This window comes from Bos indicus, chromosome 2, assembly GCF_029378745.1.
Source record: "Bos indicus isolate NIAB-ARS_2022 breed Sahiwal x Tharparkar chromosome 2, NIAB-ARS_B.indTharparkar_mat_pri_1.0, whole genome shotgun sequence".
Taxonomy (NCBI): domain Eukaryota; kingdom Metazoa; phylum Chordata; class Mammalia; order Artiodactyla; family Bovidae; genus Bos; species Bos indicus.
Window position 1 is genome coordinate 90302539 of NC_091761.1, and position 13133 is coordinate 90315671.

At 40.1% G+C, this 13133-nt stretch overlaps 1 protein-coding gene across 2 annotated transcripts in view; it reads left to right on the top strand.

Annotated features, from left to right (window-relative positions):
- Positions 1-13133, top strand: part of CDK15 (cyclin dependent kinase 15) — a 96398-nt gene that overhangs the window by 10529 nt on the left and 72736 nt on the right. For both annotated transcript variants that reach the window (XM_070770226.1, XM_070770232.1), the window contains exons 5-6: positions 7960-8054; positions 9187-9249. In XM_070770226.1, the coding sequence (XP_070626327.1) occupies positions 7960-8054; positions 9187-9249 (158 nt within the window). The remainder of the gene's footprint in view (positions 1-7959; positions 8055-9186; positions 9250-13133) is intronic.

Genomic DNA, 13133 nt, shown 5'->3' on the forward strand with positions numbered 1-13133 from the left:
GGTCTACAGATTAGTAGTGCTGTGACCATGGGTAGATTACTTTTCCTATTTAAGACGTCTATTGCAGAAAGACGATTTGTTGTTCAGTCTCTCAGTCTTGTCTGACTCTTTGTGATCCCAGGGACTGCAGCACTCCAGGCTTCCCTGTCCTTCACCATCTCCCGGAGTTTGCTCAAACTTCTCTCCATTGACTCAGTGATGGCATCCAACCATCTCATCCTCTGTTGTCCCCTTCTCCTCCTGCCCTCAATCTTTCCCAGCATCAGGGTCTTTTCCAATGAGTTGACTCTTCCCATCAGGTGGCCAAAGTATTGGAGCTTCAGCTTCAGCATCAATCCTTCCAATGAATATTCAGGGTTGATTGACTGGTTTGATCTCCAATACCTATTTCTTTGAGTTATTATGAGGGTTAAGTGACAATATGCATATAAAACACTAATCACAGGGTTCATCTTCAGAGTTCAACATGTTGGCAAATATCATATCCTTTTTGCTCCTTTCTTTTAGTGATGTCTCGTTCGCTATCAAGATAACTAAAAATTTATAATTTAAAAATCAAGAAGCCAGTACAGTGAAAATAAATCATTAAAATGCAACTTATTAGCCTTCTTACATGAGCCATTTGAAATAAAATGATAATAGAATTAGTATCTTTTTCATCAAAAACCCAGAGAAATGGCTCCTCTCTGGTCTTGCTTGTCCCCTTTTAACAACTTCATCTTCCCTTTTTTATGAAGCACATACTGTACACAAAGCATACTGCAGGGTGTTGTGAAAGATGAGAAGAAAGATCTGATCTTTGCTATATATCTTTTCAGTTGTAACAGAGCAGATGGTTCAGGTTGTAAGCAGTGTTATGATGAAGGTAAAAAGGACCTTGTAAACTGAGATGAGAACCAATCAGTCTCAGTATGGCTAATTGAGTCAATAGATTTTGAACTGAGCTTGGAGGATGGGTCATGCAAACAGGCTTGGGAAAAGCAATTCAGAAAATGAGTTTATAACTGAATTTGATGCCATTTTCAAAAGACTTCCAGAGCCCCTGGGAAATACGTCATTCTGAATTTCAGTAGAAGGACCAAATGGCTGTCTGATTAGCCGGGGCTTCAACCTAGTAGGATCAGGTGCATTCTGGAGGAAAGCGTGTTTTTAAGTGTTTAATATAATGGACTCTGTATTTACTGATGGACATATTAGTGGTCCCCATGAAAGGATGATCAGATTTAGAAAGAGATGTGTGGACAGGCTAAGGAGCATTTCTGAGCATAGTAGGCATCCTCAGGCGGCCAGCATCAGGCCTGGGTCTCTAGGCCCAGGTTCGCCCTCTTCTCACAGCGTTTCCTTTGTGAGGTGCGCTTGCCTGTTGCTACAGGCCTGCCTTGCTCAGATTTTCTCCGCAGCCAAGTTTTTTTTCAGGTTGACATTTGACTTTAAACAGCGAAAACTTTGCCAGTTTTGCTAACAGATGGTTCTCAGCATGGTTCAGAAATGCTGGATCTGCATTGTTCTGTATGCTAAATGTTTCTTTTATTTCTTATTTACTGAGAAAGTGCCTCTCCATCACAGGTGTTTGCAATTACATTTAGTATTCAACTGTGGACTTTCTTGGTTTGTTTTATGGACTTACCTTACTGAATGCTTTGCTTGTTTAATATGAAAAACCACAAAAGGATTTTTTTTGACACACTGGAGGTTGTTAGGCATCCAGTTTCCAACAACGCATGTTTCTTTTTTCACCAATGTAAATGCTGGGAGCCCTTGATAGAGGAGCCCTCTCTCTTCAAGAAGACAGAAGGCCTCATTTGAAAACTTTGGCACTGTCCCATTTTTCCTGTAAGAACTTTAAGGATGTGAGGCCAGGGAGACAGGAGGTTAAATGAGAAGGGCTGGAAGGCAAAAGAAGAACAGCTGGAGTTTGTTAGTTAAAATCCAGGGTCACTAGCTAAAAAGGCAACCGAAAGCCACGTGCAGAAAAACTAAATGAGCAATGCAGACTTCTCTAAAAAGCCTTGAAGTAGGAATTACTTTTCCTGAACAGTTTGGCTGCTCTAATGGTGTATCAGCCAAAGATTCATTGAGTAGGATTTTACTCCATGTGCAGTCTCTATATGTATAGGTAGAAAGCATGTGGCAATTTATTAATCTGGTCATTTGGAATATTATTTGATTGTAACATGTAATATAATGAAATTAGCAAAAGTATGCACAGTACTAAGGGCAATATACCTTAATACATGTGCCAAATATTTTTCATGTGTTAACCTCTTCCAGTCCTTTGGAGGTAGATATTATTATGATTCCTGTACAGAGCTGTGAGTCAAGCAAAATCTGAGTCAAAATCCATATGGGAGAGTGTATGGATTTTGACTTCATACACAAACACCTGGCCACCTACTATGGCTAGGTATTTTGCCGACTGCTATATACACAACAGTGGACACAATAGGCATATTGCCCATCCTTATTCCTTTGCTAGTTAAAAAGATTAACCACCTTCATTGAAACTTACAGAATCTTTCCCAATGGGCTCTATATTTTAAACATTTGTTTTTGCAACTAGGAGATAGCACTTTCATTGGAATAGGCTAATATGATGTTTTTATATAAGAACATGTTCCCTAGTTTTATTAACCTATGTATCAATGTCTTAATAATGTACATTATTTTAAATATCTGTCTATAAAAATAGAAACTGTTTAAAAAGCACTTCCAGGACTTTCAGCCCCTTAGCGGGATTCATTAGGAAGCATTCATAGAAATAATCTTTTTTGAGGACTGGGCACATAATATAATCTTCCCCCAACTTCAATCTTTTTTTTGAACCTTTACGTCAACTCTAGTTGGTAAAGTGTGTTTTTTGTCGTAGTGATGAAGGAGTTTGAACTTAAGAGAGGTTAGATAACTGGTCAGAGGTCACAGAGCTAGTAATCAGAGGCATTACATATTCAAATCCATTCTATTCTATTCTAAAGCCTTTCTACTTTATTACAGTAAAGTTAGAAATCCTTAACTCAAGGATTTTTTCCTTTTGCAAAAGTAAAACTAAAAAATAAAAATAGAAATCTATTTTATGAAGCATGTTGTATAAACATTAAGTAAATGCAAGAGAAACATTTTAAAGAAAATATACAATATTGTGTATTTATCAATTCTGATTCTTTCATATGCTCTATAGCACTATAATTCCAAATCTTTAAGTTAGAAAATGGTTTCAGCTGAGAATCTTTTAATATCATTCTCTAGTAGAAAACATTACGGAGTAATTATTTTCAGTCCATATATAAGAAAAAGCCAAAAACAGACAAAGGCACCTCTACAAGGTGATACAGTGAAGTCTTGTTTTTGCTCACTCAGTCGTGTCCGACTCTTTGTGACCCCACGGACTGCAGCATGCCAGGCCTCCCTGTCCTTCACCATCTCCCGAAGCTTGCTCAAACTCATGTCCATTGAGTCAGTGATGCTTAGTTGCTTAGTCATGACTAATTCTTTCCAACCCCATGGACAGAGGAGCCTGGAAGGCTATAGTCCATGGGGATTCTCCAGGCAAGAATACTGGAGTGGGTTGACATGCCCTCCGCCAGGGGATCTTTCCAACCCAGGAATCAAACCCAGGTCTCCCTAATTGCAGGCAGATTTTTTTTACCATCTGCGCCACCAGTTCAGTTAGTTCAGTCACTCAGTCGTGTCTGACTCTTTGAGACCCCATGAATTGCAGCTCGCCCGGCCTCCCTGTCCATCACCAACTCCCCGAGTTCACTCAGACTCAAGTCCATCGAGTTGGTGATGCCATCCAGCCATCTCATCCTCTGTCGTCCCCTTCTCCTCCTGCCCCCAATCCCTCCCAGCATCAGAATCTTTTCCAATGAGTCAACTCTTCACATGAGGTGGCCAAAGTACTGGAGTTTCAGCTTTAGCATCATTCCTTCCAAAGAACACCCAGGACTGATCTCCTTTAGGATGGACTGGTTGGATCTCCTTGCAGTCCAAGGGACTCTCAAGAGTCTTCTCCAACACCACAGTTCAAAAGCATCAATTCTTCGGTGCTCAGCTTTCTTCACAGTCCAACTCTCACATCCATACATGACTACTGGAAAAACCATAGCCTTGACTAGATGGACCTTTGTTAGCAAAGTAGTGTCTCTGCTTTTGAATATGCCACCTAGGTTGGTCATAACTTTCCTTCCAAGGAGTAAGCATCTTTTAATTTCATGGCTGCAATCACCATCTGCAGTGATTTTGGAGCCCAAAAAGATAAAGTCTGACACTGTTTCCACTGTTTCCCCATCTATTTCCCATTAAGTGATGGGACCAGATGCCATGATCTTCATTTTCTGAATGTTGAACTTTAAGCCAACATTTTCACTCTCCTCTTTCACCTTCATCAAGAGGCTTCTTAGTTCCTCTTCACTTTCTGCCATAAGGGTGGTGTCATCTGCGTATCTGAGGTTATTGATATTTCTCCCAGCAATCTTGATTCCAGCTTGTGCTTCTTCCAGCCCAGCATTTCTCATGATGTACTCTACATGTAAGTTAAATAAGCAGGGTGACAATATACAGTCTTGACGAACTCCTTTTCCTATTTGGAACCAGTCTGTTGTTCCATGTCCAGTTCTAACTGTTGCTTCCTGACCTGCATACAAATTTCTCAAGAGGCAGGTCAGGTGGTCTGGTATTCCCATCTCTTTCAGAATTTTCCACAGTTTATTGTGATCCACACAGTCAAAGGCTTTGGCATAGTCAATAAAGCAGAAATAGATGTTTTTCTGGAACTCTCTTGCTTTTTCCAGATCCAGCAGATGTTGGCAGTTTGATCTCTGGTTCCTCTGCCTTTTCTAAAACCAGCTTGAATATCTGGAAGTTTACGGTTCACGTCTTGCTGAATCCTGGCTTGGAGAATTTTGAGCATTACTTTACTAGCATGTGAGATGAGTGCAATTGTGTGGTAGTTTGAGCATTCTTTGGCATTGCCTTTTTTTTGGATTGGAATGAAAACTGACCTTTTCCAGTCCTGTGGCCACAGCTGAGTTTTCCAAATTTGCTGGCATATTGAGTGCAGCACTTTCACAGCATCATCTTCCAGGATTTGAAATAGCTCAATTGGAATTCCATCACCTCCACTAGCTTTGTTCGTAGTGATGCTTTCTAAGGCCCACTTGACTTCACATTCCAGGATGTCTGGCTCTAGGTGAGTGATCATACCATTGTGATTATCTGGGTCATGAATATCTTTTTTGTACAGTTCTTCTGTGTATTCTTGCCACCTCTTCTTAATATCTTCTTCTTCTGTTAGGTCCATACCATTTCTGTCCTTTATCGAGCCCATCTTTCCATGAAATGTTCCCTTCGTATCTCTAATTTTCTTGAAGAGATCTCTAGTCTTTCCCATTCTGTTGTTTTCCTCTATTTCTTTGCATTGATCACTGAGGTAGGCTTTCTTATCTCTTCTTGCTATTCTTTGGAACTCTGCCCATTCAGATGCTTGTATCTTTCCTTTTCTCCTTTGCTTTCTGCTTCTCTTCCTTTCATAGTTATTTGTAAGGCCTCCCCAGACAGCCATTTTGCTCTTTTGCATTTCTTTTCCATGGGGATGGTCTTGATCCCTGTCTCTTATACAATGTCATGAACATGAATGTCCATAGTTCATCAGGCACTCTCTCTATCAGATCTAGTCCCTTAGTTCTATTTCTCACTCCCACTGTATAACCATAAGGAATTTGATTTAGGTCATACCTGAATGGTCTAGTGGTTTTCCCTACTTTCTTCAATTTAAGTCTGAATTTGGCAATAAGGAGTTCATGATCTGAGCCACAGTCAGCTCCCAGTCTTGTTTTTGCTAACTGTATAGAGCTTATCCATCTTTGGCTGCAAAGAATATGATCAATCTGATTTCAGTGTTGACCATCTGGTTATGTCCATGTGTAGAGTCTTCTCTTGTGTTGTTGGAAGAGGGTGTTTGCCATGACCAGTGTGTTCTCTTGGCAAAACTCTATTAGCCTTTGCCCTGCTTCATTCCGTATTCCAAGGCCAAATTTGCCTATTGACTTCCTACTTTTGCATTCCAGTCCCCTATAATGAAAAGGACATCTTTTTTGGGTGTTAGTTCTAAAAGGTCTTGTAGGTCTTCATAGAACCGTTCAACTTCAGCTTCTTCAGCGTTACTGGTTGGGGCATAGACTTGGATTAATGTGATATTGAATGATTCGCCTTGGAAACGAACAGAGATCATTCTGTTGTTTTTGAGATTGCATCCAAGTACTGCATTTCAAACTCTTTTGTTGACCATGATGGCTACTCCATTTCTTCTAAGGGATTCCTGTCCACAGTGGTAGATATAATGGTCATTTGAGTTTAATTCACCCATTCCAGTCCATTTTATTTCGCTGATTCCTAGAATGTCAACATTCACTCTTGCCATCTCCTGTTCGACCACTTCCAATTTGCATTGATTCATGGACCTAACATTCCAGGTTCCTATGCAATATTGCTCTTTACAGCATCGGATCTTGCTTCTATCACCAGTCACATCCACAACTGGGGATTGTTTATGCTTTGGCTCCATCCCTTCATTCTTTCTGGAGTTATTTCTCCACTGATCTCCAGTAGCATATTGGGCACCTACTGACCTGGGGAGTTCCTTTTTCAGTATCCTATCATTTTGCCTTTTCATACTGTTCATGGGGTTCTCAAGGCAAGAATACTGAAGTGGTTTGCCATTCCCTTCTCCAGTGGACCACATTCTCTCAGCCCTCTCCACCATGACCTGCCCGTCCTGGGTGGCCCCACGGGCATGGCTTAGTTTCATTGAGTTAGACAAGGCTGTGGTCTGTGTGATTAGATTGACTAGTTTTCTGTGATTATGGTTTCAGTGTGTCTGCCCTTTGATGCCCTCTAGCAACACCTACTGTCTTACCTGGGTTTCTCTTACCTTGGATAAGGGGTATCTCCTCACCGCCGCTCCTCCTGAGCTTGAATGTGGAGTAGCTCCTCTTGGCCCTCCTGCGCCTGCGCAGCCACCGCTTCTTGGACCTGAGGTTGCTCCTCTCGGCTGCCACCCCTGACCTCAGACATGGGGTAGCTCCTCTCGGCCACGCTTCTGTGAGGCCCATTGCAGCCAGCACTCTTCTGCCACCAGGGAAGCCCAAAAATACTGGAGTGCATAGCCTATCCTTTCTCTAGGAGATCTTTCCAACCCAGGAATCAAACCAGAACCTCCGGCATTGCATGCAGATTCTTTACCAGCTGAGCTACCAGAGAAACCCAAAGGGGCCTTTAGTGACCTAATAATAACCTGTTATTGAAGATACAAGAGCCAGTCCTCAGCCCTTCCCACTCATCCGGGCTCCCCAAGTTTGGCTCTCTCCTCTTTTTAACTTTGAATTTCCTCCTTTCCACAGGTTTTCAATTCTCCCATTGTGAAATGGAAATCCCCTCCACTCTCTGTATTATGCTGCAGCAATCCTTCATTCCATGCTCCTGCCCTCCATCGATCACGTCCACAGGCCCTGCTGACCTCCTGTGGGACTTTGAACTTTAGAGTATGGTCACATCTTGCAGTCTTGCTCTAGAAGGCAGAACACCCCTTTCCTGGTCCTCCAATGGCCTCTATCTCTCCAGGCTTCCTCTCCTGTAGCCTGAAGCAGAGTTGATAAGCTTTCCAGAGAAAGGCATATTCAAAGTGCTCTGAGTTGACTGGGAAAATGGAATCTTTTTTTTTTTTTTTTGCAACTTCTCTGGCCTGTAAGAAAAATAAGTTACGTAAATGCAATCATTGACTGACCATTTACTAAATAATGAAGTTTTAAAAATAGTTTTAAATATTATTTCACAACAAGTTTTTTCCAGGCTTGAAAAATCAGAATGCTTGATTTGAAATGTTTAAAAAACAAATGGTGCTTGATATTTTTAAAGAAGTATTTTCATGATCAAAGATTTAATTAAATTTTTGTTTAATTTTTCTAGCTTCACTCCTGAAGGGTTTGAAACATGCCAACATTGTGCTGCTGCATGACATAATACACACCAAAGAGACACTGACATTCGTATTTGAATATGTGGTGAGTTGTCCCAGCATTTTACAAAGTGTAAGGGAAAAGCCTGGTGCTTGTATGATGAATATGTTAATATTTTATGGCATGACAAAACTTTGATAACCATGTGAAAAGTGTCATGGAAATTTTCATTATTGGAAATTTCTCTATTGTTCTTATTCTTTTTTACTCACTATTTTTGTTGCCTTTTTCCCTCTCATGAACAAGAATAAACATTTCAAGTTTGCCTCCTAAATAAAACTTTTGCACTTATTTTTTAATCTAGTTTTAATCACTATGTGAGGAGAGACCAAAATTTTTTTCATTGACAATAATGACATAAACCACAGGGTTTTAAAAAACTCCATATGAGTTTACTAAAGAATAAATCATTTTGTATTTTTGAAAGATAAAAACCATTCAAATATAACAGAAAGAAAGCATAAGGTATGTGTACACAACTTGCTTTTCAGGACACTTGGAGAGTACAAATATCCCCACATCATTGTGTTCAGTGGCAGTCATTTAAAATGAACCTCTCTTGTATGATTTCAATACCTTTAGATCATGAAATTTTTACACCTTGTTTTACATTCCTGGATATGTTCCAGTGTCTCCAGTTTACAGTCTATGGAGATTTGAATAGAATTTGTATCCTACTGGTGTGTGAAAATTGTATAAATCTTAATTATGTTGAATTGGTTGACAGTGCTTATCAGGTCTACTATATCCTACTGCTTCTCAGTATATTCATTCTATTAATTTTTGAGTATGATATTGAAACTCCAACTAAAAATCTTCATTTATCTACTTTAAACAATTATAATATATAGAGGAACTATATGTAATCTTGTTCTGTATTTTCCAAGTCTCCTATAAATGTGTTATCATACTTTCATAATTAAAAAAATAATAAAAAAATAAGTAAAATGAGCCTCTCTTGTGTCAAGAAACAGGGTTCCTTCTAAGAGCAGCTAATTAGAAAGACACACTGTGTTTGACTTTAACAGTGGTGTCTCAGAAAACCTGGTTGTGTACCTTTTGCACATTATTCTCAAAAATTATAAACTTTGTAATGCCTCTGAGAGTCAAGTCTGTGGTCTGCTTTGTGACACTGACCAAGCACTACTAACATCACTCTCTCCACTATTTTGTGTAGCACACAGACCTGGCTCAGTATATGTCTCAGCACCCAGGAGGGCTTCATCCTCATAATGTCAGGGTAAGTACTTTGAGGGCTGGGACTCCCCTCTGGCTTGCCCACGGCAGGAGAATTCAGAAACAGACTGCCATCACAAACTGAAAGCCCATGATACTAGGTAAGAAGATGGACACCACTGATATTCTAGAGAAAAGTTAAAAAAAAAAAATCTGCCCTCAAGATATGGAGCAAAGTCCAGCTGCTTTCTGGGCAAGCTAACCCTGTCAGTCATCACCATCAAGCAAATGTGTCTTTAGAAGTATAATCCAATTAAAAAGAATCGCCTTAAAAGGAAAGAAGTGAAGTTAAGCTATCATAAATTAAATACTTTCTTCATAGCAGACTACTGTGCTCTGTGATAAAGTTCATGTTGCACTTAAAGTTCCCAACTAGGACTAGCAGACTACCTTGACTGGTTCTTTATCAGTTATCTGTTTGCCTGTTCTATAAAATCGTATTACATGCAGGACCAACTTCCATTTTTCCAGTTATTGGAATAGAAATAATATTAAACTCTTAACTAGCTATAATTCCACATTTGTTATAAATTTTAGAAACCATTTGTATGCCATATTTTTCATTCTCTAAGGTTTTATTGGCATTAATTGATTGGCCCTTAACATAACCATATGAGATTTGTATATGATGTACCCATTCATTTAACTAATATTTATGTGTTCATTTATTCATTCATTCAAGATATATTTGAGTACTCAGTACCATATTAAACCCTAAGGTTTCAATAATGAAAAAGTTGTGTTTCTTATTTTCAATGAGCTGAAGCCCAGCAAGATATATGGACTTAGATAGGTAGTGAGAAGCAAGGTGATGAGGGCTATGGCCATGTTAATTAGGAATACTATGAGGACTCATAGTAAGGGGACTCCAGTCATGGAGGCAAGGGGAAAGGAAGGTTTGAAGACAGGGTTTTGAAGAGAATTAAAACATTTAAAAATACTTAGAGGAAACTGAAATAGAAAACTAACTAAGGGGACCAAGAAGGAATGTCTAGTAGTGTGTTAAGGACTCTGATGAGGATGGAATCCATTAAATTATATGCATGATGATGGGATTTCTTTTTTATTTTTTTAATGGCAGCAAATAGAGGAGCAGAGAAAGTAGAAAGTTGGACTGATTGAGACATTGGGTCTGTGCCAGACATGTGAGAGGAAAAGACAGTTGGGCCACATATTTGGAGACTATCAAGAGAGAGGCTAAAGGGATGGGCAGGGGCTTCTACGCTGAGTCCAATCTGAGGGAAGGAAGTGAAGACTGATAGCTAGGGAGAGAGCAGAAGAGTCAAGGAACCAGAAGTTTGATTAAATAGAACAGTTGGAGAAAGAGTAACTGTGTGAAAGATAGAACATTTTCAGACTTGAGGGACTCTTGTAGCAAGCACTATGCTAAGTGTTTAGCAGGATAGAAAGATGCAGAAGACATGATTCCTATCCTCAAAGGAGGTAGAGCCTAAAACAGGAGGTAAGACATACACACCACCACTATTCCAGGACATTTGTGAATAATATCAAGTAAGAAATAAGACCTAATGTTGTAGATGTGCAAGGAAAAGATATCTTCTCATTTTAAGAGGTTTTGATAAGCCAGAACTTACAAGCTGCAATGCTTTTCAGAGGCTGGAATAGGGGAAGATGTTAGAGGAGGAAGGAATGTTTTCAGCGAAGGTTCAGAGCAGGGAAGTAGAGGGTGTGTTGAAGGGAGAAGATCCCAGCGCCACACGGACTGTTAGGGTCAAAGGGACTATGGTGTTTTTCACTCTCCAGGTGCTAGTCCATTAGTGGGTTATGAAATCAATCGGTAATCAGCAACCAGCATTTTTTAAAAAAATGAAATGGAATGGATGAGAAGAGAATGTGTATCTGTGTGCTAAATCAATTCAGTAATGTCTGACTCTTTGCGACCCAATGGACTGTAGCCGCCAGGCTCCTCTGCCGATGGGATTCTCCAGGCAAGAATACTGGCGTGGGTTGTCATGCCCTCCTCAAGGGGATCTTCCTGACCCACAGATCAAACCTGCATCTCTTACGTCTCCTTCGTTGGCAGGCAGGCTCTTTACCACTAGTGCCACCTGGGAAACCCTCCAGAGAAAGGAATAGAAAATATTATAGTATGCAACACTTAGTAAGAACAAGTTTTATTTTGTGCAGATTCTTTTCCATTAGAAACTGTGCTCATTTCTATGCATGAATGTGGAAACTGGAAGCATATCTATTTCTTATTGTGCAATGCAGTAAGAAAAAAAAAAACTTAAAACACTGGGTTGGTCTAACTTCCTTATTTTGCAGAATTAGAATTCAAGTTTGAAAAGAAATATTTTTCCTGAAGTTATAGAACCAGCTTTTGCCATTGCTCAAAGAGATTCTTGGTTGAGGTTCTTTTCCACTACTGCCATCCTGAATCTCTGGTCCTGTTGGCCTGAAACAGATACTGTCTTAGTGACATGGAGTACATGAGTCTGGGGGAATAGATTGGGTAGGTGGCTGAGAGCCTTACTTTCTAAGATGTGGACTTTATTTCTTAGACAGGAGAGTCATTAAAAGGGCTTGATTGAAAAAGAATAGCATGATCAGAAGGAAATTTATGTAATTGTGGTCTGTGGGAGAGATTAAAGAGAGGTGACTGGAATCAAGGATTTCAGTTAGGAGTTTGTCAATGTGGGCTAGCCCAGTGCTTCTCAAGCTTCAGTGAGCACACTAATGACCTGGGGATCTGATTCAGTAAGTCTGATTCAAAGCTCGAGGTTTGTGTTTCTAACATACTCTAAGGTGACACAGATGCTGCTGGTTGAGGACTAAACTTTGAATGGCAAGGTTATAGGTAAGAAGTGATAAAGGCCTAAATTAGGACAGTGAAGGTACGAATGGAAAGGACTGTGGAAAACAATAACAGAGAAGGGTTCGGCCAGGACACGAGGACAGCAGTGGTGTAGATGTGAATTGGTGGTGGAAGAAAGTGGACATATGGGCAATTGATTACTTCACCAGAATTGTTGGGAGATGGAAGAATCAACAGTGTTTTTTCTAGCTTTAATTAATTATGTGGATGATGGTGCCATTCACTGAAATAGAGAAATAGGAAAATAGATTCTGGAGGAACACAGAGAGTTAAGTTCTGGCATACTGGGTTTGAGGTGTTATGGGATGTCCAGGTGAACTTCAGACTATATGGGTCGAACAGTTCCAGAAAGAGATCTGAAGTGAAGCTAAAGACTTTCAAATTATCAGAATACAGTCGTTAATTGAAGCAATGTTAGTGGATAAGATGGGTAAGGGAAGCATGTATGGTGATAAGAGAAGGTCAATGATGGAGCCCTAAGGAATATCACCATATTAGATATCAGTAGAGAAAGTGGAGCCTATGGAAAGTACAGTCAGAGAAGTAGGAGAAAAATTAAGAGATTTTGGTACCAAGTGGGGGTAAGAGCATCAGGAAGGAAGATAGAAGCAACAAAGCCAGATCCTGTAAAGTGAAGGATCCACTGGATTTTCGTAGCAAAGGACATTGGTGGGACTTCCCTAGTGGTCCAGTGGCTAAGATTCCAAGCTCTCAATGCTGGGGGCCCAGGTTTGATCCCTTTCAGGGAACTAGATTGCACATGCTGCAACTAAATTTCAAACATCACAGCAATGATCGAAGATCCTGCATGCCACAACTATGACCTGGCACAGCCAAAAAAAAGAATATTTTAAAAAGACATTGGTGAGCACCGTGAAAACATTATGAATAAAGTGATCGCAGCAGAAACCATTTTGTAGGGGAAGGAATTTCACCTTTCAGAGGACAAACAGTTCTATATGATGGTGGGACCCAGTGTGTGACCATGGGAGCCAAGGGCTAAAGTGGGTTGGAGAAGCAGATCGTTGGAGCATGGAGGTTGGCTGGACATA